The 23,232-nt window shown below is 36.2% G+C and overlaps 1 protein-coding gene, 1 long non-coding RNA gene and 1 other non-coding gene across 4 annotated transcripts; 1 reads left to right on the top strand and 2 right to left on the bottom strand.

Moving 5' to 3' along the window:
• Positions 1–766: 766 nt before the first annotated feature.
• On the bottom strand, positions 767–3,947 carry LOC115987582. 2 transcript variants are annotated; one of them, XR_004091148.1, is made up of 4 exons: positions 3,656–3,947; positions 3,407–3,533; positions 1,354–1,489; positions 767–977 (listed from the first exon to the last, which is right to left on the bottom strand). It is a non-coding gene; the product is annotated as an uncharacterized LOC115987582 (long non-coding RNA). The 2 variants fall into 2 exon arrangements; XR_004091147.1 differs by having other exon boundaries at positions 768–977; positions 3,407–3,537.
• Positions 3,948–14,921: 10,974 nt separating this feature from the next.
• LOC115985197 lies at positions 14,922–15,569 on the bottom strand. The gene has a single exon (XM_031108164.1). It carries the CDS (start codon positions 15,567–15,569, stop codon positions 14,922–14,924), a length of 648 nt encoding a protein of 215 aa, XP_030964024.1.
• A 5,991-nt stretch (positions 15,570–21,560) lies between these two features.
• On the top strand, positions 21,561–21,643 carry TRNAL-UAA. The gene has a single exon. It is a non-coding gene; the product is annotated as a tRNA-Leu (tRNA).
• The last annotated feature ends 1,589 nt before the right edge of the window (positions 21,644–23,232 follow it).

The raw sequence follows: 23,232 nt of genomic DNA, 5'->3' as shown, positions 1-23,232 counted from the left end.
TAGTTATTCCTCATTTTGAAGAATAGCTATTCATAAGGAATGACTATTCCTTGTAATAAAAACATTACCAAACTAAAGAATAACTAAATCATAAAAACAACTATTACATTATAGCGCCTATTACAGTCTACCAAACATGCTCTTAGTACAATTTCTTACATGTCTTTCCTTAAATCTCTTATTAAATTCAAATATATGGTTCCCGTTGAATTTTATTGTCTTTTGAAAAAAAAAATATTATTTGTGTTGCATAACCTTTATTCATCTTTTAGTCATGCATTTAAATTTAACAAGAGAAATTTTTTTAAGCCGAATTTAATAAGAGAAATTATAAGTAGCTTTGTCTTTAAAAAAAAAAAAAAAAGTAGCAATGTCTAGATTTTATCCTTAAGAAAAAAAATAATTATAGAACTAGTACAAGAGTCTTTTAACAAACTTCCCACTTATAGCTAGTCTATTATACTATGTACCGGCTACATGTAGCATCCCTCTTACAACACGTAGGTTCCGGTGTAAGCTTTCTCCATGATTTGATCTAGAGAATATAGATAACTAGTCGCTAACCCGTGCGATGCACGGGAAAGCTAGTGTATAAAGATGTAAGCTATTCTTTTTCTCTTCATCTTTGCTTGTACATTAGGATTCCACTTTTATAGATTCCTATCCTTGATATGAAATATTAATCTTGATATGAAACATTAATTTACATAATAAAAAATAGAAATCAAACATAAGTTTAAAATAAAATGAAGAATTAAATCTTTAACATCCTCAATTATCCATATTATCCATAAAATGTATGAAACACAAATTTAAAGAACTACTTAATCAATATTTAAAATAAATTGAAAGACAACTTTAAAGCGTTTTTTGTATTTTCTTCCTTTGTTGCTTTGTAGTAGTCACTGAATATGTCCTTTAGTTTTCCTTGAGTACAAATGTTAGTGTGAGTTGCACATTGCTCTTGAATTCTATACCTGATAAGAGAAATGACATATATAATGTTAATATCATATTAGTTATTGTGTATTTTAATATAAAAAGTAAACATTTTCATTTTGTATACCTTGGGATTGGGAAGCATGCCTTTTTGTTGCAATTGTCGCACCATAAAAATTCATCTCTTGATTTTACCTTTTTACGACATACTTCGCAACAGATAAAATACCAACCAGAATTATCTATCTTAATGTTTATAATCTTTTCCTAACAGGTAAAGATAGTTTCCTAGAAATTGAATTTGATATCAATCAATTCATAATTTTATAGTTAATTTTTGTAAAAGCAGGTCTATATTACATAAAGCAATGTTAAGGACACAATGTTATTGTTCAAGGTTTTCTTTTTTCTTACCTCATTACCAGAGTCCCACATAACTTTTGTTATTTCACTTATGGTTCTTCTGTTGATGTTCATCTCTTCTTGAATTGTCACTTGTGGTTTGAATTGCTTTGGCATTTGTACTATTGGTTGGTTATTTTCCACTAGCCTGTTATATTACATAAAGATATTAGACATAGTATTGTTGACAATAAGTTATACTCTCCTGCAATGCACAAGATTCATTAAAAAAAAAACAATTATCTATATATAAACTTATATCTATGGTACAATAATGAATACTATGATGTATATATGACATTGTACAATTTAGCATTCAGCTTGAAATGCAGTGGCCCTTTCTTTCTTCCAATGTAAACGCACTGCATCTCAGGGCTGGCAAAGCCAATTAAACTGACCTTATTAAACACTTTCATACCATCACAAAAAGGCCATTCATGCATAAAATGTAATGGTCAACGTTGAAATTGAAAAGATGAACTGGAGAATTGAGATTGTTAATTTCAGGCCCATCAATGGACCCTCCTATCACATGTAATTGTTGGACACTTCTTAAGCAAGGAGGGTATGGACAATGCACAGAACACATGACATTACAGCTTCAATATTTATAGATTCAATTTATTTACAGAGGATCCATTGTCTCTTGAAGAATTGAAGTGCTAGCTAGAAGTTAGGTTAGCTACCTCTCATTTTAATCTAAGATTTTCGTAGGTCATTTATGGCATGCAACAAAGGGCTCATGCAACTACAGTAGGATTTGAAACACATTGAATTTAGATCAAATATTCATACTTATAACAGTAGAATAATAACGATCTGTCAGCCATCAATATCACAAAGTTTGTGCTGGATATTTAGTTAGATTTCCCAGCAAATAGAAATGAAAGACAATATGTTTAAAACAGGGCATTCCCATCACAATTAGAAACCTAAAATAAACTTAAAATCTCAAGTAACCAACACCCAATTGTGCAAAACTTACAATAAGAATTCAGACATTGGCAGCCATACATGAACCCAGATAAGAATTCACAAAATTAAATCCAATAACCCAATTATCGGAAGCACCTGTCCAGAGCTACACGCTGTATTTATAATGATATCACAAATGTGCAAAGACTAAATTACCAGAGCCAGCCGGGTATATTATATGTAAAACAGTACTTGTGTTCTGATATTTTCATACCCTAACACTATTTACTACTAATATTTTATATGGCAAATACTTCTGATATAAAATAAACTTCAAAATCCAAATAGAGCCACAATATTGCATATACAGTTTAGATTAAACTTAATAAACCGATAATGATATGAAAAAGACTCCCACAGATACACATAGTCTACTCCAACCCTGCCCTAAACAAAAAATCTACAGGGAATTCAATAATTAAATAGAAAATAACAAACTGAATCTGAGTTTCCAGTCAGTTATACAACTTCTTAATTGGAGGCTTACATAATAATTCAGCCAAAATACTTTGTATTTCAAACAATATCTTATAGGAATTAAGAAACTCCAACCAAGGCTACTAATAATAACAAAAAATATAAAGAAAAATACAAATCTCCAACCAAATAGAAAAAGGAATTAAAATACAAAATAAGAAAATGTGAGAACTTGAGAGGACCATCATGGGGCAGCATTGAAGTTTTATAAGTCAAACCACATACTGAGTAACCCCTTCCTGAAATTTGATATATATTAGAACCACACGCAAAGCCAAACTACAGGTTTACAAATATGCTCATACTCAACTACTTTAAATTTCAAATTCACAAATAATAATAAAAATATCCAACCAAATTCAAAATTATAAACTACAAAATACAATCAACTCTAGAATACAAACCAAATTAAGAATTAATTATAAAGCAAGAAATAAAAATTTCATTAACACATTTTTAATTCCCTATTTCTCTATAATGAAGAGGCAGAAAGCTGGCATTTTAGGTAGCCAAATAATTATTCCACCAAACAGACAATTAAGCTAAGGTAAATCGGATATGCTAAAAAAAACCTAAATAGCAAATAAAGCAAAACTTGAAGATAAAGCAAAACCTGTAGGATTGTTGATAGATTTTGAGGGTTGGGAGGCTCTTCAATACTATCTCCACTACGAAACCCATTCATATCCACAATATGTTCTTACAAAACTTGTAGAATTTGATTTTCTATTAGTGTTTCCCTGACTTCAACAAAAAAGAATAGAGAGGAAAAAAGGGTTAGGAATTGAAATCCCTAAATTGACAGAAAACCTAATTGAAGACAGTAGGAAAAGAGATTAGTCATAGATTAATTGAGAAATACCCAGAGAGAATGATCTGATATGGCGGCCGGGTCGAAGATTGAAAACGTTGGCACTCATGGTTGAGCTTGGGTCTGCGTTTGAGAGAGGAACACCCATGGTCGTGCTTGGGTCAGCGTTTGAGAGAGGATAGATAACAATCTTTTGCTTGATTTGTTGTTTCTTCGTTGATTCTTTAGTCTGCTAGCAAAATAGGTTTGTTTAAGGAGTTTTAATGGGTTTGCTTTTGGGGAAGAAAGAGAGGTTTTTTAGTTAGGTTTGTTTCAAGAATTCTATCGGGTTTGCCTTTGGGGAAGAAAGATAGGTTTTTTAATTAGTTTATTAATTTTAAAATCAAGTCTCATATTGTGTCCTGATCAACATGAAGCTACGGTATTGTGTCCTGATCAACTTGAAGCTACGGCCTACTATTAGATAATTAATTAATAGTTTATTAATTATTTTTTTAATAAAAAAATATAAATAAAAAATGCTGATGTGGAAAATTGTGGAGAGAGCAGAGGCTTCGGTTTTATATATATATATATATATATATAGATTTGGGGAAGAATTGTTTGCCAAAATTTTCCCTATTAGATATATTGAGAAACTTATATTATACTTTTTTTTTTTTGGAAGAAGAATCGATAGTAGACTTTATTGATTAAATATCACTATGTATAATTGGGAAGAAAAAAGAGAGGAATTATTCAAATTAAGAATAGGCTTCCTCTTTCTTTTTGGCAACACTAGCAAGAGTTAGAACAACTCTATTACATTTCAAAGGCACACTAACAAAAGAAAAAGAATGAACACTTTCACAAATTAAATTAATATTTTCAAATATTCACAGCAACCTCAAGAAGGCAAACTCTACTTAATTATCCATATTAGATTTTTTTTTTTTTTTTGGGGGAAAAAATATCCAGATTAGTTAGGCAACCTTTGATAAGTTTTTTTGTTTTTTGAGTAGAAGGCACCCTTGATAAGTTGATATGTCAATATGGAGCAAATTGTTACCCTTTTTCAGATGCTGCCAAACGATAATTAAAGAATTTGGATAATCTTCTCCTTAATTAATCTTCTCCATTTACTAAAAAAGAATTAATATTATCCATAATTGTATAAAATATCTCTCATCCCCAATTTTCTATATTGAACTAGCATTATGCCCGTGCGATGCATGGTTTAATCAAAATTTATATGTAAATAATTTTTTTATTAATTTACTTAAAATAAATAATAAAAATAAATGAATATTTTACTTTTAAGTTACATAATGAATGCATGTTGTGTGAAACTAAGGTATTATAATATGCACACATATATATATAATTGAATGGAAGATGGTAGAGGTACCTAAAATATATATAAAAAATGATTTTCAATAATACATTGAACTTTAAGGCTCGTGGGTTCCAATTAACTCAACTGGTAAAATCTTTGATGGTTGTATAAGAGATCTGGAGTTCAATTCTCGCTTACACCAAAAACTGATTGGTGTCTTGATTTGATGATAAAAAGCTATTATTAGAAGTAGACGCCATAAGTTGAAATTCTCTCAAAAAATAAAAAAAATAAAAAACTTTAAGGCTCAATTAATCACATATATTTAAATGGAAAACTCTTGAATTTAATAATTAAAAGCTATTTGAAACAATAATTGAAATAATGTTTAAGTGAAACCTCAATTCAATAATTAAAAACAATCTAAATTATTAAACATTTAAGTATTTGAAGTAGAGAGAGACTCACATGAGAATTTAATTTTTGTCCTTGAAAGCATGGAAGAAGGCAGTGAAACTCGAGTGAGTTCCACCCTTCCAAGTTTAAGTTTAAACTAAAAGTTTAAGTCTTGTGCGTTGCATGCTACATGTGTGTGTATATGCATGAAAAATGATCTAAATTTAATATTTATTGTAGACAAGAGGTGAAGTAGTCTTACCCCTGTCTAGGTAAATCTTATTATAATTCCTTTGTGTAGCGTGTGAATATGCATGAAAAATGATTTGAATTTAACATATATTGTAGAAAAGAGGTGGTGTAGTCTTACCTCTATCTAGCTAATTCTTATTATACTTCCTTCGTGTAGCGTGTGAATATGCATGAAAAATTATCCGAATTTAACATATATTGTAGAAAAAAGGTGGTGCAGTCTTATCCCTGTCTAGAAAAATAATTTTTATATTAATTTACTTTTAAATTACATAATGAATGCATGCTGTGTGAAACTAAGGTATCATAATATGCATATATATAATTGAATGGAAGATGGTAGAGGTACCTAAAATATATATATATATATATATATAATGATTTTCAATAATACATTGAACTTTAAGGCTCAATTAATCACATATATTTAAATGGAAAACCATTGAATTTAATAATTAAAAACTATTCGAAATAATAATTGAAATAATGTTTAAGTGAAACCTCAATTTAATAATTAAGAACAATCTAAATTATTAAACATTTAAAAATTTGAAGTAGAGAGAGACTCACATGAGAATTTAATTTTTGTCATTGAAAGCATGGAAGAAGGCACTGAAACTCGAGTGAGTTTCACCCTACCAAGTTTAAGTCTTGTGCGTTGCATGCTACATGTGTGTATATGCATGAAAAATGATCTAAATTTAATATTTATTGTAGAAAAGAGGTGGAGTAGTCTTACCCCTGTCTAGGTAATTCTTATTATAATTCTTTTGTGTGGTGTGTGAATATGCATGAAAAATGATTTGAATTTAACATATATTATAGAAAAGAGGTGGTGTAGTCTTACCTCTATCTAACTAATTCTTATTATAATTCCTTCGTTTGGTGTGTGAATATGCCTGAAAAATGATATGAATTTAACATATATTGTAGAAAAGAGGTGGTGTAGTCTTATCCCTGTCTAGAAAAACAATTTTTTTTTATTAATTTACTTAAAATAAATAATAAAAATAAATGAATATTTTACTTTTAAGTTACATAATGAATGCATGATGTGTGAAACTAAGGTATGATAATATGCATATATATAATTGAATGGAAGATGGTTGAGGTACCTAAAATATATATATATATATATAAAATGATTTTCAATAATACACTGAACTTTAAGGTTTAATTCATCACATATATTTAAATGGAAAACCCTTGAATTTAATAATTAAAAACTATTCGAAACAATAATTGAAATTGTTAGGTTCTAAAGACTTAGGATCTTATGTATTTAGAACTCTAATGTGTATTGTTGGCAAACCATGATCAAAACTAGATATATAGTCGTGTTTAGACTTGCTCAAAGTTGGTTCATTTATGTAAAGTTGGAACAAGTTGATGCAGAAATTAATATTGCTTCATGGCCTAGTTTGATCATTCGAAGCTTAGGCTAGATCAATCGAAAATCGGGTTAAATGCGTTTTTCTACAAAATTCCAATTCAGCCCTAGTTTATTTAAAACGTTTAGAGTTTTGTGTTTTTGTTAGGTATATAAGGCAAACCCTAGCCACGTTTTGTTGTTGCTCATATTGCTGTTTGTGTAAATCTCTTGTGAAATCTGTGAGGAGTTTTCCTTTACACAAGTTTAGGATTATCAAAAAGGAGATTTCTTCAAGAGTTTGATGATCATTCAGTTGCTGCCATAAGAACTTAAAGAAACACAAACAGGTGTGCTTGTACTTGCTGGAGAATCCAAGAAAGAAGGAGTCCGTGGTTTCGGAGCTTGCACGTGGTCGTGTCAGGAAGTTTCTACTGGTGGGTAGCAATAGGATGTTAGTGGTCTAAGTCCTGTTGAACAACTTCGATTCTTTCATAGTGGATTTAGGTTTACCTTGAGGATAGCTAGGTTAAATCTTCCCAGGTTTTTACCGGTTTGGTTTCCTAGATGATCATATCATTGTGTTATTTATCTTTCCGCTGTTTTGCATGATATGATTGTTTGATTATGATAACCAAGATTTGAAATTTGAACTAAGTAACAACTTGGCTAATTACCTAGGTTAATCCAATTGTGTTTTTAAGGGGTCTAAAAACTATCAAGTGGTATCAGAGTGGGTAGCTCTTTTGTTTTAGATCTTTTAATTTAAGAGCTGATCCTTGACCCCTATTATCATGGATAATTTGAAGTGTCTTTCTGATCATGTTTCTGCTTATGCTTCTGTTGATTTTATTGATGCCTGTGAAACTCTTCGTAAGGAATTATTGAAATCTATGAAAATTGCTAAGAAATTCAAGGAAGAGTTAAAATTGGCTAATCTTGAAAAAGAGGAATTGATTGTTAAATTAGATGAATCTAATAAAAATAATGAATTTTTGAGAAATCAAATTTCCTCTTAAGATGAGAAGATGAAAAGCTTGGAACAAGAGTTAGTTGAATCTAAAGCTAAAATTGAAAATTTGACTAGTACCAAGCTTGCTGTTGATAACAGAAGTATTTCTGTTTCTCTTAAGCCTAAAACTGAGAAAGTTTATATCCCTCATTTTAAGAGGAATAATAAAGAAAAAGCTTATTTTGTTAGGTTAGACAAAGGTAAAAGTTCTGATGTAGACGCTGAAATTTCTAAACCTATGTCTAAACATACTATTAGAGAGCATAATAAATCTGTTTTTGTGCCTACCTGTCACCTTTGTGGTGTTGTTGGTCATATTAGACCAAATTGTTCTTTATTGAGGCAAAAACCGAAATCTGAGACTAGATTTGTTGTTAGGAATACTGATATTTCTAAATTTGTTCCTGTTTGTCACTTTTGTGGTGTCTCCAGTCACATTCGTCCTAATTGTCATAAATTGAAATTTAAGCATTCTGTATATCAATCTAGGATATGTGATGATATTTCTCCTGCCATAAGTCCATATAAATTGTTTCATATTCTTTTGAAAAATTTGAGCTTGTTGGCTTGTGAAAGGAATTTGCAAGATTTCAGTCTCTCTCAGAAGATTGGTGTAATCCCTCAAATACACTCTGCTTCTCATGGATTTTCACCTACAAAACTGAAGACTTGTGCTATATGGGTAAGAAAAGATTCTCCAAGGTGAGTGTTGCTGACTTGTCCCTGATTTAATTCTTTCAATTGTTTGTGGACATGTTTTGTTTTTTGTTTTTTAGGTTGTTTTTTTATTAAAAAAAAAATCCAAAAACATTGAAAATTTTCAAAAAGACAAAAATATTTTATTTTGGACTACGAGCCTCTATCTCGTATATTCCAGGACGCAGGTCAAGCAATAAAGGCTGGCGATTCTCGGTTGAACCGGATAGACGTATCTAAGCCAGGATTCCTTGCTTGGAGAGATCTTCCGCCCATCCAGTTGCCCATCCAGCGTGTTCCCCAGGAAGTAGCTGCTCCAATAGAGGGGACAGATTCTGCACACTTGTCCCTCTTGGTCGAGATAGACCAATTTCGTCTTGAGGACGAAGGTGAAGCTTCAGGCAGGTCGATAATACTTTCAGAGTCCGAGGCTGATATCGACAAGCTTTCTGCAGCCAACACTCCGGGCCTAGTGGTTGCTTAGATTGACTCTGAATCCGAGGAAGAAGAGATGGCTCTAAACTAGAGGAGAAGCCTGTGAGACCTCATGGCCTCCAGGTTCAAGGCGGTAACTTCACAAGAAGTACCTAAATCCCAAGTTCCTGCAACTCTTCCTCCCCATCCCGCTCCTCTCCTTACCGATCTAGGCCTGCACGCGATGAGGGACTTAAAGAAGAAGAGGCCACTGCAAGAGATTGAGGAGGGAGAATTGCCCCCTCAGAAGGGCACGAAATAGCAAAAGACTGCTAAAGATCCAAAGGGTAAGAGGTCCTCATTCGTGGATAGTCGAGAAGAGCAGAACCAGGTCGAGATGCGACTTCCAAAGCGTGTGTGGTCGCCTTGGTTAGAGGTTGATGGGGTTGCGATTCCGTAGAATGCCTCTGTTAGGGAGTATCAGAGGGGTCATTCCGCACATGTGGCTGAGTCCTTGGAGTAGCCACTTCTCCTACCCAAGGATATGGAGGCCTTGAGGAAGCTGAAGTAGCATGACCTTTTCCTGTCCCTAAAAAGGGACCTTGCTCTGGTAAGTCCAAATTCTCGTCCTTTTATTTACTTTAGCACTAGTATGCAAATATTGTTCTCGTCTGTTTGCAAGGGATGACATTATTATTCTTATGCAGATTACCCAGGAGGTTTATGTGGCTGAGGAGTGGGTCAACAGAGCTAGGAACGATGCCAGGCATGAGGCTAACCTCCGTCTTGATGCCGAGAAAGCTTTAGGGGCCGCAAAGGAGGAGAATAAAGATCTAGCCACCAAGTTGACCGCCTCAGAGAGGGATCGGAATAGCACCGTGGCCGGCTTGAAGAATGCTAAGACTCAAGCCAAGGATTAGCGCAAGTTGCTTTATCAAACAAAGATAGAGCTAGCCACTTCTAAGCAACTTGTGTTGGATCTGAAGGTGGAGCTGCAGAAGGCCAAAGTGGCAGCTTAGCTAGCAAATGAGGCATTGGAGGCCGAGAAGCAAGTATCCTATACCCTTGGCGTAGAGGAGACACAAGCCAGGCTGACTGAGGAGCTGGCTGAGGCATGTAGGGACTACTATGATGCCACATGGGCTGAAACCCTTAACATTGCAAGAGTTCATGCAGACTCAGAATGGAGGCAGTAGGGAAAGACCTTTTACCACCTTGATATCCGCGCAATCCCGAGCGGCCTTCCACTTCCCTCTACCCTTGCCCTTGAGTCCTTGGAGCAGCCTCTGACTACTCAAGCTGCAATCCTTCTTTCCGAGGTTCCATAGGGATCCAGCCTGGCTGGTGACCAATTACAAGGGGTCGAGGGGTCCAAAGATCAGGGCAAGGGTAAGGAGAAGAAGTCCCCCTCAAAAGTCAAAAATGCCGCCAAGGGCAAGGATGCTGCAACCAAGGCAAAAGAAGCAGAGGCCGGGACTAAGGAAGCTAACAACAAGGCTAAGGATGCTCCCTCCTCTCAGCTAGGCTAGCAAGATCCTCCTACTCCCAAGGCATAGGCTTAGAACTTAGGAACTTTCTGTAGTTCTTAGGGATTTTTTGGTAATACTTTTGTCCGAATGTAATGTACTTATCTTATTTAAAAGAAACGCCTTTCCCCTTTTTCTTATCTCGGAAATCTCTTGCACTTATTTTATATGCTTTAAGGATTATCAACATCATGAATGGCGTTGTGTCGTTGCTTTCTTATACTTAAAAATAGTCAACAATACGTTGGTAAGTATTGGGTCAATCTAATTATGTTGATCGCATCTTTTGATATAATAGTGTTCTATTTAAACACTTATAAAATATGTAACAGTGTATTAATTTTCCCTAAAGTATCTGGTCCAAGGACTTCAGGCATGACTGAGGTTTTGTTTAAACACTTATAAAATATGTAACAGTGTATTAATTTTCCCTAAAGTATCTGGTCCAAGGACTTCAGGCATGACTGAGGTTTTGTTTAAACACTTATAAAATATGTAACAGTGTATTAATTTCCCCAAAGGCTTTGGTTCGAGGACATCAAGCATGACTAAGGTTCTTTTTATACACTTATAAAATATGTAACAGTGTATTAATTTCCCCATAGCATCTAGTCCGAGGACTTCAGGCATGACTAAGGTTCTGTTTAAACACTTATAAAATATGTAATAGTGTATTAATTTCCCCAAAACATCTGGTTCGAGGACTTCAGGCATGACTAAGGTTCTGTTTATACACTTATAAAATATGTAATAGTGTATTAATTTCCCTAAAGCATCTGGTCTGAGGACTTCAGGCATGACTAAGGTTCTGTTTAAACACTTATAAAATATGTAACAGTGTATTAATTTCCCCAAAGCATCTGGTCCAAGGACTTTAGGCATGACTAATGTTCTGTTTAAATACTTATAAAGGAAGAACAACGCACTTATACAATGAATGGACGTATTGACAAAGAAAGCTTTCATTAATAATAGCACCTTTTCAAGTTGTTTATATTCCAAGGGCGTGATATTACATGCTCATTTAAGTCTTCTAAGAAATACGCTCCTATACCAGCCATTGAGGTGATGTGGTACGGTCCTTCCCAATTGGGCCCTAGCTTTCCCCATGCTGGGTTCTTTGCAGTACCTAGGACATTTCTTAATACAAAGTCACATGGCGCTAATGGCTTTAGCTTCACATTGGCATCGTAACCCTGTTTGCGCTTGTGTTGGTAGTATGCCAATTGAACCATTGCGTTCTCTCTTCTTTCTTCAATAAAGTCTAAACTCTTTTCTAGTAATTCACTATTATTGCTCATATTGAAAGAGCTAGTCCTCAGTGTGGGGAAGTCGTTCTCCAGAGGAATAACTGCCTCGACGCCGTATGTCATCGAAAAGGGGGTCTCCCCGGTGGATTTGCGAGGCGTGGTTCGATATGTCTAAAGGACATGTGGCAGTTCTTCTACCCATTTCCCCTTAGCAATGTCCAATCTCTTCTTGAGTCCACTCACTATGACCTTGTTAATGGCCTCAGCTTAACCATTCCCTTGGGGATAGGTTAGGGCAGAGTATTTGTTCTTGATTCCCAAGTCACAGCAGTATTTCCTGAAAGATTTGCTATCGAATTGAAGGCCGTTGTTTGAGATGATGGTATGAGGGACTCCGAATTGGGTGACAATATTCTTCCACACAAACCTCTTGGCGTCCACATCCCTAATGTTTGCTAAGGGCTCAGCTTCAACCCATTTGGTGAAGTAGTCTGTGCTGACTAGCAGGTATCTCTTGTTACCTGCTACTTTGGGGAAAGGGCCTATGATGTCTAAGCCCCACTACGCGAACGGCCAAGGGTTGGACAGAGGATTAAGGACTCCTCCCGGTTGATGCATGTTTGGCACGAACCTTTGACATTGATCGCATTTCTTTACATATTCTTGTGCTTCCTTTTGCATTTTTGGCCACCAATAACCTTGAGTGATGGCCCTGTGTGCCAAAGATCTACCTCCGATGTGGCTCCCATAGATCCCCCTGTGTAACTCTTCCAGCAGTAATTTTGTTGCTTTAGGGTGTATGCACAGCAAGTAGGGCCTAGAAAACGAGCGTTTGTATAGCTTTTGGTCCTCGAACAACCAAAACCGAGGAGCCTTCCTACGTACCTTTATTGCTTCTAATTTTTCCTCAAGCAGGATGTCGTCCTTCAAGAATGATATTATAGGGTCCATCCAGCTAAGCCCCACCCTGACTTGGTGAACATGGATCATTCCTTTCTCCACCCCTGTTGGTTTGTACAAATCTTCCACAAAGATGACCCAAGGAAGACCTTGTACCGAGGAGGTAGCAAGCATGGCCAGGGAATCAGCATGGGTGTTTCCACTTCTGGGGAAGTGCAACAAGTTGAAAGATTCGAATCCTGACCGTAGGTGCCTCACCTGACTTAAGTACCTCTGCATTCTTTCGTCCATTGCCTTAAATTCACCTTTTACTTGGCCAACGACTAATCTTGAGTCCAAGAACATCTCTATCGCCTTCCTGCCCATTTTCTGAACCCTGGTCATTCCCATTAACAGGGCCTCATATTCAGCCTTGTTATTTGTGGTCGAGAATCCTAGTCTTAGCGATTTCTCAATAGTGATCTTCTTGGGGGATATTAATACTATTCCCACCCTAGACCCCTTTTGGTTTGCTGCGCCATCAAAATATACTTTCTAGGATAGCGGGCCCTGTTAGGAGATCATGCCAACCGACTTTCCATCCATGTGTTGTGCTTCTGTCACTTCTTCCAATGGGGGTTCGGCGAACTCGTCCACCAGGTCCGCGAGGACCTGGCCCTTGACAAAGGTACGAGGCATGTATTTGATATAAAAAACCCTTAGGGGCAGACTTGGCCCTTGACAAAGGTACGAGGTATGTATTTGATATCAAAAACCCCTAGGATCATGCCCCATTTAGCAATCCTCCCTGTGTAATCAGTACTCCGAAGTATAGCTTTGAGTGGGAGCTAAGTTAGGACGACAACTGTATGCACTTGGAAGTAATGGGGGAGCTTTCGTGTGCCAAGCACCACCGCCAAGACGGCTTTTTCTAGTGGTAGATACCGAACCTCGGCCTCATGTAGTGATTTGCTTACATAGTAAATTGGTTGTTGTACGCCATTGTCAACTCGTAGCAAAACCAAACTTACAGCGTGAGGGGCCATGACGATGTATGCGAACAGGATCTCATCTACCTCAAGACTAGACATGATAGGTGGCCATGATAGATATTCTTTAAGTTGTTGGAAAGCCAACGCATACTCTTCAGTCCATTCAAATCCTTTCCACCTTTTCATCAAGAGGAAGAAAGGTCTGCACCTATCCGCCGACCGAGAAATAAATCGATTCAGGGCGGCAGCCATTCCGGTAAGCTTCTGGACCTCTTTGGGATTTAAGGGTGGTCGTAAACTATTAATGGCTTTGATTTGATTGGGGTTGACCTCAATGCCTCGGTGAGTCACCATGTATCCTAGGAACTTGCCTGATCCGACACCAAATGAAGACTTGGAAGCGTTTAAGCGTAACCTATGTTTCCTTAGGATTTCAAAGATGCTTTTGAGGTCTGTAACGTGCTCGGACACCACCTTACTCTTCACCATCATGTCGTTTATGTAGACCTCAATGCTTTTGCCCAACTGGGATTCAAACATTCTTGTCATCATCCTTTGATAGGTTGAACCTATGTTCTTTAAGCCGAATGGCATCACCTTATAGTGGTAGTTTCCAGTGGGAGTAACAAATGCTGTTTTTTCTTATCGTCCAAGGCGAGTGGTATCTGATGGTACCTTTGAAAGGCATCTAAGAAGCTCATCTGAGGATGGCCGACCGTTGCATCTACCAATTGGTCTATTTGAGGCATAGGGAAGGGATCTTTTGGGCAGGCCTTATTCAAATTTGTGAAGTCCACACATACTTGCCACTTCCCGCTCTTCTTCTTCACTACTATGGTATTGGCCAACCATTCGGAGTAAAAGACCTCCTTGATAGCCTCTGTCTTTTTAAGCTTCATCACCTCTTCCCTAACAGCGTTTGCATGTTCTTTGGATGGGCGTTGAGGCGATTGCTTTTTAGCAATGATGGATGGGTTAACGTTCAAATGATGGCAGATAAAATTTGGATTCACCCCCAGAGCCTCATAATCGTCCCATGCGAACACATCGATGTTTCTATTGAGGAATACCAATAGCTCTTCCTTTCTTGAGGGGGTAGTTTAGCCCCTACCTGAAAGAACTTTTCCGGATCACCACCTATGATAAATTTTTCCAAATCCTCGCATTTGGGCTTTTCGGCTGGTTCATGGGATGGCGGCTCCTGGGTTTTTGATTGCTATAAGTCCCTTTTGGCAGTGGCAGAGGAGCTAGTTTCATGTTGCTGTGAGATGGCAGCCACAAGGCATTGCTGAGCCACAGGTTGATTCCCCACAATTTCTTTGACGCGGCCCCCCGAGGGGTATTTTACTTTCTGGTGCAGGGTGGATGAAATGGATTTTAGAGCATGGAGCCAGGGCCTGACCATAATAGCTGTGTAGGGAGAATAGGCATCCACCACGATGAAGTTTACCTCCACCACTTCCGAACCATTCTGTATGGGTAGTCTGATTTGACCCTTTGGAATAACAGTCTTCCCCTCAAAACTAATTAGAGGGGAATTGTAGGTTGTCAGGTCCTCGAGTTTTAATCTCAGCCCCTTGTACAGGTCAAGGTACATGACCTCGATAGCGCTACCTTGGTCTACCAACATTCTCTTTACATCATACCCTCCTATCCTGAGTGTGACCACTAGAGCATCGGTGTGGGGTTGAATGGTTCCGATTTTGTCCTCATCCGAGAAGCCCAGGACTGGTCGAATTTCCACTCTGGCTTTTTTGGGCTTCAGATCATTGCTCTCGGAGGGAAGCCGAGCTACAGACATCACTCGGAAGGGGCAAGAACCGATCTTGTCGGGGGCAATGAAGATGACATTGATCGTTCCCATGGGCGGTCTTGAAGAATCATCCCTCCTAGGTTCCGAATTTGTTTGGCCCCCTCGGTTATTGGTGTGATGCAATAGATGTTTTAGCTTCCCTTCTCGGACCAGCTGGTCCAAATGGTCCTACAAATTCCTGCAATCCTCTGTAGTGTGCCCCTGGTCTTGATGGTATTGGCAATAAAGGTTTTGGTTTCGTCTCAAGGGGTTCCCAACCATCTTGTTTGGCCATTTGAAGAACGACTCATTCTTAACCTTCTCCAGAACCTAGTGCATAGGTTCTCGAAACACTGCATTGACCGCCTAAGTGTTGGTAGGTCCTGACTGACCACCAAAATCTCTCCATGGCTGGCTATTATTGTATCGGTTCGACCTGAAATCCCTCATTTCCTGATGGATAACCTTATCCTTTCCTTTACCATTTGCTGGTCTTCCTCGACCCTCTTATACTTGTCAATACGGTCCACAAGTTGGCGTAGATTAGTGACAAGTTTTCCTGTTAGGGACTTCCTTAAGCCATGCTCGATTGGGAGGCCGCTCTTGAAGGTATTGATGGTGACATCTTTAAAGTTACCGTTCATCTCATTGTACATCTCCCAATATCAGTCGGAGTATGTTTTTAGGGTCTCTCCCTCTCTCATACTCATGGATTGTAGGGAAGATAGGGGTCGAGGGACTTTACTGCAAGTGGTGAAGCTAGAACCAAATGCCTGGGTGAGCTTCTTAAAGGAGTTTATGGAACCGGCTTTCAAGCTATCAAACCATCTCATTGCTACGGGTCCTAGGCTGGATGGGAAGACCTTGCACATCAGGGCTTCATCTTTGGAATGGACGACCATTCTCTGATTGAAGTGGTTCACATGCTCTACGGGGTCTGTCTTGCCACTATACATGGTAAACGCGAGTTAAGTGAACTGCCGGGGGAGTTTTGCTCGCTCAATTCTTCGCGCGAAAGGCAACTTGAAGATTTGATCCAACGCCTTGCCCATATCGTTGTTTCCCACACCTTTTCGAAGGGGGTACTTATGCCTATGCTTGTGGTGGTGCTCCTCTTCGTAGGAGAAAGACTCGCTGGGCGGGGTCTTTGACCTTCGTCTATAGCTACCATCCTCTTCCCCGTCAGGGGAGGCGTCTAGGCTGGAGGAGGCTTGCCTTCGCTGTGCATGGCGTAACTTTCTCTTCAGCTGGTCGACTTCCAGCTGCAGCGCTTTGGTATTCTCTTCTTGAGAAAGATGACCCTTTCCTCGTGACTGGCTTCTTCCGGTCCAGGCACTATGCACACTCCCCTCTCGATCCCTTCTCCACTCGAGGTTGTCGAAAGGATTTTGATGTTGGGATCCTTTGGATTTTGCCTATCGTAGGTCTGAACCTGCCATGGTTGAATGTTGAGCTCGCTAACACCCAAGTATTCCTTCCCACAGACGACATCAATTGTAAGGACCAGCTTTAGACTTCTAGCCCAACGGATATATGGACTTAAGCCCAAAACAACCCAAAACAATAAATTTGTAGAGAATGGGTTGGGAAACTAGGCTTACGTGAACCAAATAATAGAAAAACAGGTTTTAATCCTAAAAAGAGAAAGATGACAGAAGTTTGTTAAGGAATAATGCTCTCGGATTGGTCCAAGGACGCTGATTCTTAAATATTTTCTACTTAAAGCTCTATTACAGATTTGTTTACAGTTTTTCTCTCCCTCATCCATGGAGGGTCTTTCACATTATATAGCCCTCTTTGGACATTTTGATCCTACACTTGTTGATCATTTGAGCCCTTACTTGAGTACCTGTCTCATCAGACACTCTCTTTGGCTTTCTGTGAGTTGCGTTCGCCGAGGTAGCACTGTTCAGAGGTCTTCTCCACATAAATGCGGCCAAAAAAGTAGCTGTAGTGCATTTAATGCGGTGGTAGCAGCTTTCCCTTAAATATTTTTGAGTTTCCTTCCTTCTTACATGTTCATGAGACATGTTCCTATTGCTGGAGCTTTTTGGAGGGTTACTTAAGTTGCTGGAATATGTGCTTAAGCTGTCATTATCATATTCGAGGAGGAGCCTCTCTTCGGATCACATTCCGTTCGTCCCTCATTTATAAGTCTCTCAGTGGGAAATCCTGGTAACTACTTGCTTCTCCTCGGACAATTCAACTGTCCCGGACAAAGGTTCAAGGCCCAATATGTCATTCTGGGCCTTTATCCCTACACCCACTGTTTTAGTATTTTTTTTTAAATAATAAAAATAATTATCAATATATATATAAAAACAGATACCTCATGCAGGAGTGCATGAGGTTCTACCATGTAGCGCTCTAATTTTGTATTAAGCATTTTTTTTACCTCTTTCATTAAGTTTTTTTTTATTGTTACTCAAAAGTTCATATTAACTTATTTTGCTTTTATCTCATTAATATCTCATTAATTGCCTAAACTTACACCACAACCTTCTCTATTCTTCATGTCTATTAGCATACCCACTGTTTTAGTGTTTTTTTAAAAAATAAAAAAAATAAAGGACTAATAGTAATAACTAACCAAAGAATGCCCTAGAGAGAGATAAAGAGACACAAAAATGTTATGGATTGTTAAATAAAACGCACTATTTCACTATATATTACCAAAATAAAATACTTGAAATTGACAAAACATTTGAAAGAGAGAGAAAAAAGAATCTGAGGGGTCATCGCCTTTGTTTTATTGGCCTCCCATCACCATCAAGATGCCGAAACACCTATGAGTAATTTTTTTTTCTTGTTTCTTTTTAAATTAGGGGCTTAAATATGATTTAAGTTTGGGTAGTTTGATTGGATAATTTTTGTTTTGGGATATAAGTAGAGAGAATATTTGGTGCGTAATGTAAAACTATATTCTACCATGGTTTAATTTTAAATCATCTATAAGACACATGCATGCATACACACTTGCCTACACCATTTCTATGTGAACACAATACAAATTAGTTGATTTTTATGGTCTCGTTACTCTTTTGCATTAATTTTTGGTTTCATGATTTAAAAAAAAAAAAATTTTACCTTGAGAAGGCTACAAGTTACTAAACTAATTTTTAATATCTCAAAATGTATATTTTTCTTTACTTTAATTTAGTTTACTTTTCTTTATAATATATGTACAATATTATCCAAAACCGTTTTATATAAAGTGTGTTTGGTGCAAATTAAAAAGCCAGTTTTTTTTTTTTTTTTTAGCTTAATTTTGCTATTATTTATAGGTCTCATTGCACTTTTTGGTACTATTCATGGATCCCATTGTATTATTTCAACTACCTTCTAGCTTTATTTATAGTACTTTTAGCAAAAAAATTTCAGTTTCAGTTAAATAAGCTATTCCTAAACAGACACAAAATATCACAAAATTATCCGTAAATCGTACGGGCAACTTACTAGTTCAAGATAATAGTGTGTTCATTTCTTGATATTTAATTGAGTATTAAACAAGGACGAAACTATGTTTAGATCAGTGGGAACACAGAGAAATTCATATGGTAATGACCTAGGAAAAATGTTAGCCTTATTTTCGCTATACCAGTAAATGCTCGAGTCACACAACACACACAATCATTTAAATTGAGGAATCACAATTTTCTCCACTTAAATCCCTAAAGTACTTGTTTGGGCCCATTCATCTACACTGTACCTCGTAAAAATTAATTACAATTGAGGCTCATTGTGGTTGTTAATAAAACCCAATTTTTCCTAATAAATACCCGATGTGAGACTTATCATACACCCATACAACACACACTATCAATCAAAATGGGGCATCACACACACACACACACACACACACACACATACACACACACACACACACATATTCATCCTCTCATATGAGAGTGGGTCTTATAGTGCCTCTCACATAGGATTGGGTTCCCACAAGCTGTGTGGGATCTACTTCTATGTGAGAGGATAGATACTTGTAATACCATCTCTAAACTTGACCCCCTTACAAATTTTAAAATTAAAACAACTATGTGTTTGGCTTTCTTCTTCTTCTTCTTAATTTTTTTTTTAAATAAAATAAAATTCAAATGACTATTTGTTTGACATTTTGGTTGTTTGCTTACCAAAAATTAAAAGTTGGAACTTTTTGAGAGGTGGGTTTTTGCTACTATCTAGCTCTACCTAAACTTTGTGGGTATGATTTTGTTTTAATTTTTTTTTTTTTGTTAGCTTTGCAGCACATAAGAAGAATATTGGAAATTTTTATAGAACATAATGTTGATCAACTTAAGCCTAGTAATTTCAAACTTTTGTTTGTGTGTGTGGAGAGAGAAAGAGAGAGAGAGAGAGAGAGATTTTAGTTCGGAAAATAGTGGACAAACAATAGAGATAATATATACTTTTTTTTTCTTTTTTTTTGGATTTATAGATAATGAGGAAGTCGAAGTATAAAATTTGACATTTTTGCTTATAAATCTTGTCATAGTTAGGGTTCACAACTAAATGAAAAATGATATTTAACAAAATTTAATGTAGAATCAGTCATATGATTTTCAAGTTTATTTATTTTTATTTTAACACAAGTTCTTCTTTGGCATGTGATTGAATGAAGATGTATAAAGAAAACAATTATTTTTTAGATTTTATTTTATTTACATTTTGTTCATATTAAAGATATGCTCATTTGGATTTTTATATATTAACATAATTTTGAATTATTGGTATTTTTTTTTTAAATTACTAAGGGTCTGTTTGGGATCCGTTTATTTTGCTGAAATTAAAAACTTTTTACTGAAAGTATTGTAGATAAATGTAAAAGTTAGTTGAAATAGTATAGTAGGACCTATGAATAGTACCAAAAAGTATAGTGGACCAATGAATAGTAGCAAAAAAAGCTAAATAGTAAAATAAGTTAGCAAAAAAATAAGGGACTATTTGGATTTGCTATTTCTATAACTCATAACTCTGTTTTCATCACTCATAACTCAAAAATGGTGGGACTTATGGCTGAGAAGTCCGTTTGGTTTTTGCTTCTATCACTCAATTCTCTGATTTTTGAATGATGAGTTATAGAAACTGAAAACACATTTTAGGTGTTTTAAGTTTCCATAACTCAGTTTTCAATGACATTTCTGTAATTAAACCTACACTGAGGGTCCTACGGTCAGAGTTCAGCTGCAACTTTTGACCTTTTTTTTTTTTTTTTTTTTTTTTTTTCACTGGGTTCGGTGAGTTTGGTTTCTTCTTCTTATTTTTTTTTCTTTTCCCTTTCATGCTGGGTCTGGTCTGGTCTTCTTCATTAAATTTGTTTGTTTGTTGTTGTTGTTGTTTTTTTTTTTCACTGGGTTCGGTGAGTTTGGGTATTGGGGGTTGAAGGAAAAAAGAAAAAAAGAAAAAAAAAAGAAAAAAGTAAAAGCTGCACTAAGTTACAAGTATGGGGCCCACAAACAGTTGAAAAATTTGAGTGATGGTGCCAAACGGGTGGGGTGTAGGGAGTTGGGGTATTTTAAGTGATGAGTGAGGAGTGACGAAAATTGAGTGAGGAGTGATGAAAAAAAAAAAAAACAAACAAACAAACATGCCCTAAGCTATCCAAACACAACCTAAATATTGAAATTTTTTGTTCATGCTTTGACCCCCAACAATGAAATTAATGTTCCATCCGTTCAAATCTTAGTTCTTTTAATAAAGAACAGCAAACTATGCCAATTTTGATAAAATATTTACAAAAAAAAAAGAATTAAAAAAAAAACCGTGCGCTATCTTAGGAGAAATTATAAAATCCACATGGTAGACAAATGATGTGGTCTACCATTCTACTAAAAAACTTCCACATGTTTAAAATTGTTAGTTAGAAATTTCTTTTAAACAGAAATTAATTACTGACTCAGCAATTTTAAATAAGTAGAAGTTTTTTAGTAGAATGGTGGACAAGTGACGTGGTTCATCAGAGGACTCTATAATTTCTCCTATTCTAGAGGTAAATGGAAGTAGAAACGCATTAGACTGATATTAAAGATTTAAACTGTACAGCTAGAGTTCAGAGAAGCTGGTTTGCCCGAGAGGTTAAGGGGGAAGACTTAAGATCTTCTGCACATAAGTGCGCATGGGTTCGAACCCCATAGCCAGCATTTTGTTCTTCTTTTTCTCTTTTCATTAAATTTAGTGGTTTTTTTTGGACATCAATGGATAATTATTAATTAATATATTTCTATCAGCTTACATATTTTACCTCAACAAAATGATACCACATGATCCAGTATAATGTTATTGGATATTTTTGGATGAGCTTATGATACCACTTAATCCATAAGTGTTCCTAAAAAAAAAAAAAAAATGATCCATAAGTGTATATTTACCGCTAGGCACTAGTTGATAAATTTTTTTTAGACAAGCTTATTTTTTAACTTGTCTGTTTGGATATCGCTTATTATTGAAAAAAAAAATACTGTAGTAAAATAATTTTAAATATGTAAATAGTACCGTGGAACCCAATTTTAAAGAAAAATTTGCTGAAATTTATACTTGTGGGTCCTGTAAACAGTACACGGGACCCACACAAAAGATGCAGTCCATTCACAATCGCAAATGTGTTTTGTATCCATATTAAGAGTCTGTTTGGATAAAACTTATTTTGCTGAAACTGAAAACTGAAAACTGAAAACACTGTAGCAAAATAATTTTTAAATGTGTGAATAGTATTGTGGGACCCAATTTTAATGAAAAAGTTACTCAAAAGTGAGATTTGTGGGTCCTGTAAATAGTACACGGGACCTACACAAAAGACGCAGTCCATTCACAAACGCAAATGTGTTTTGTATCCATATTAAGGGTCTGTTTGGATAGAACTTATTTTGCTGAAACTGAAAACTGAAAACTGAAGACACTATAGCAAAATAATTTTTAAATGTGTGAATAGTATTGTGGGACCCAATTTTAATGAAAAAGTTACTCAAAAGTGAGATTTGTGGGTCCCATATACTGTTCATGGGACCCACAGAACTAATAAAAAGACTGAAAAGTCAACAATTGCCGGCTACTGTTCACATGAACAGTAGCCATTGTTCCCTAAACGAGTGCGCAGCAGCAGGAAAAAAAAAAAAAAAGGGTGAAGAAACGTAAACACAAACGCAAAAGCTGGATCCAAACCCAGCCTAACACTTGGCTAGGGGTAAGTTCACCAAGCCCAAGAGCGGCTCAAGAGCTTAAGAAACCCAAGCATAAGCCATTCTAAAAGAACCCATAATGCAAGCCACCTTCACCTAATTACAAGATATTTGGGCCAGCATTGCAACAACTAAGTACTAACCCAATTTTGAACCATATAGCAAGCTGAATTATTCAAGATACTCAAACAAAAAAGGTGCTTGGTACTTACAGTGGAAAAAAATTAATCTTTTTTTGCATAATATTATTCTTAAAATTTTTGATTCTGTAAAGTTGTAATTTACAATTATGTTTTATGTTGGCTATATTTTATGACAAAAAGTGTTGTAATTGCATTAATTTTGTTCCTTGTATTTTGTGGGATTTTATTGTATTGGGTTTATTATTAAGTTGATGAAGAATCGAGCATGAATTGAAGAATCAGTGTAGTTTTGCGATTAGTTTGCAAGAAGTTCGCGAGAAGAGTAACCCATAAAAAGGCCACGTGAGAAGCACATGCTGGAAGCCGAATAGTCATGCTAGGCTGTCAATTTCACGATTGTCTCACGAGTAG

This window comes from Quercus lobata, chromosome 4 (genome assembly GCF_001633185.2).
Source record: "Quercus lobata isolate SW786 chromosome 4, ValleyOak3.0 Primary Assembly, whole genome shotgun sequence".
NCBI lineage: Eukaryota > Viridiplantae > Streptophyta > Magnoliopsida > Fagales > Fagaceae > Quercus > Quercus lobata.
The sequence above is the reverse complement of the archived record's forward strand: the minus strand, read 5'-3'. Positions and strand labels throughout refer to the sequence as shown.

Bases quoted from the DNA above. Each gene is read 5' to 3' on its own strand.
- LOC115985197 (XM_031108164.1), bottom strand. From the start codon at position 15,569: ATGGGAACGATCAATGTCATCTTCATTGCCCCCGACAAGATCGGTTCT.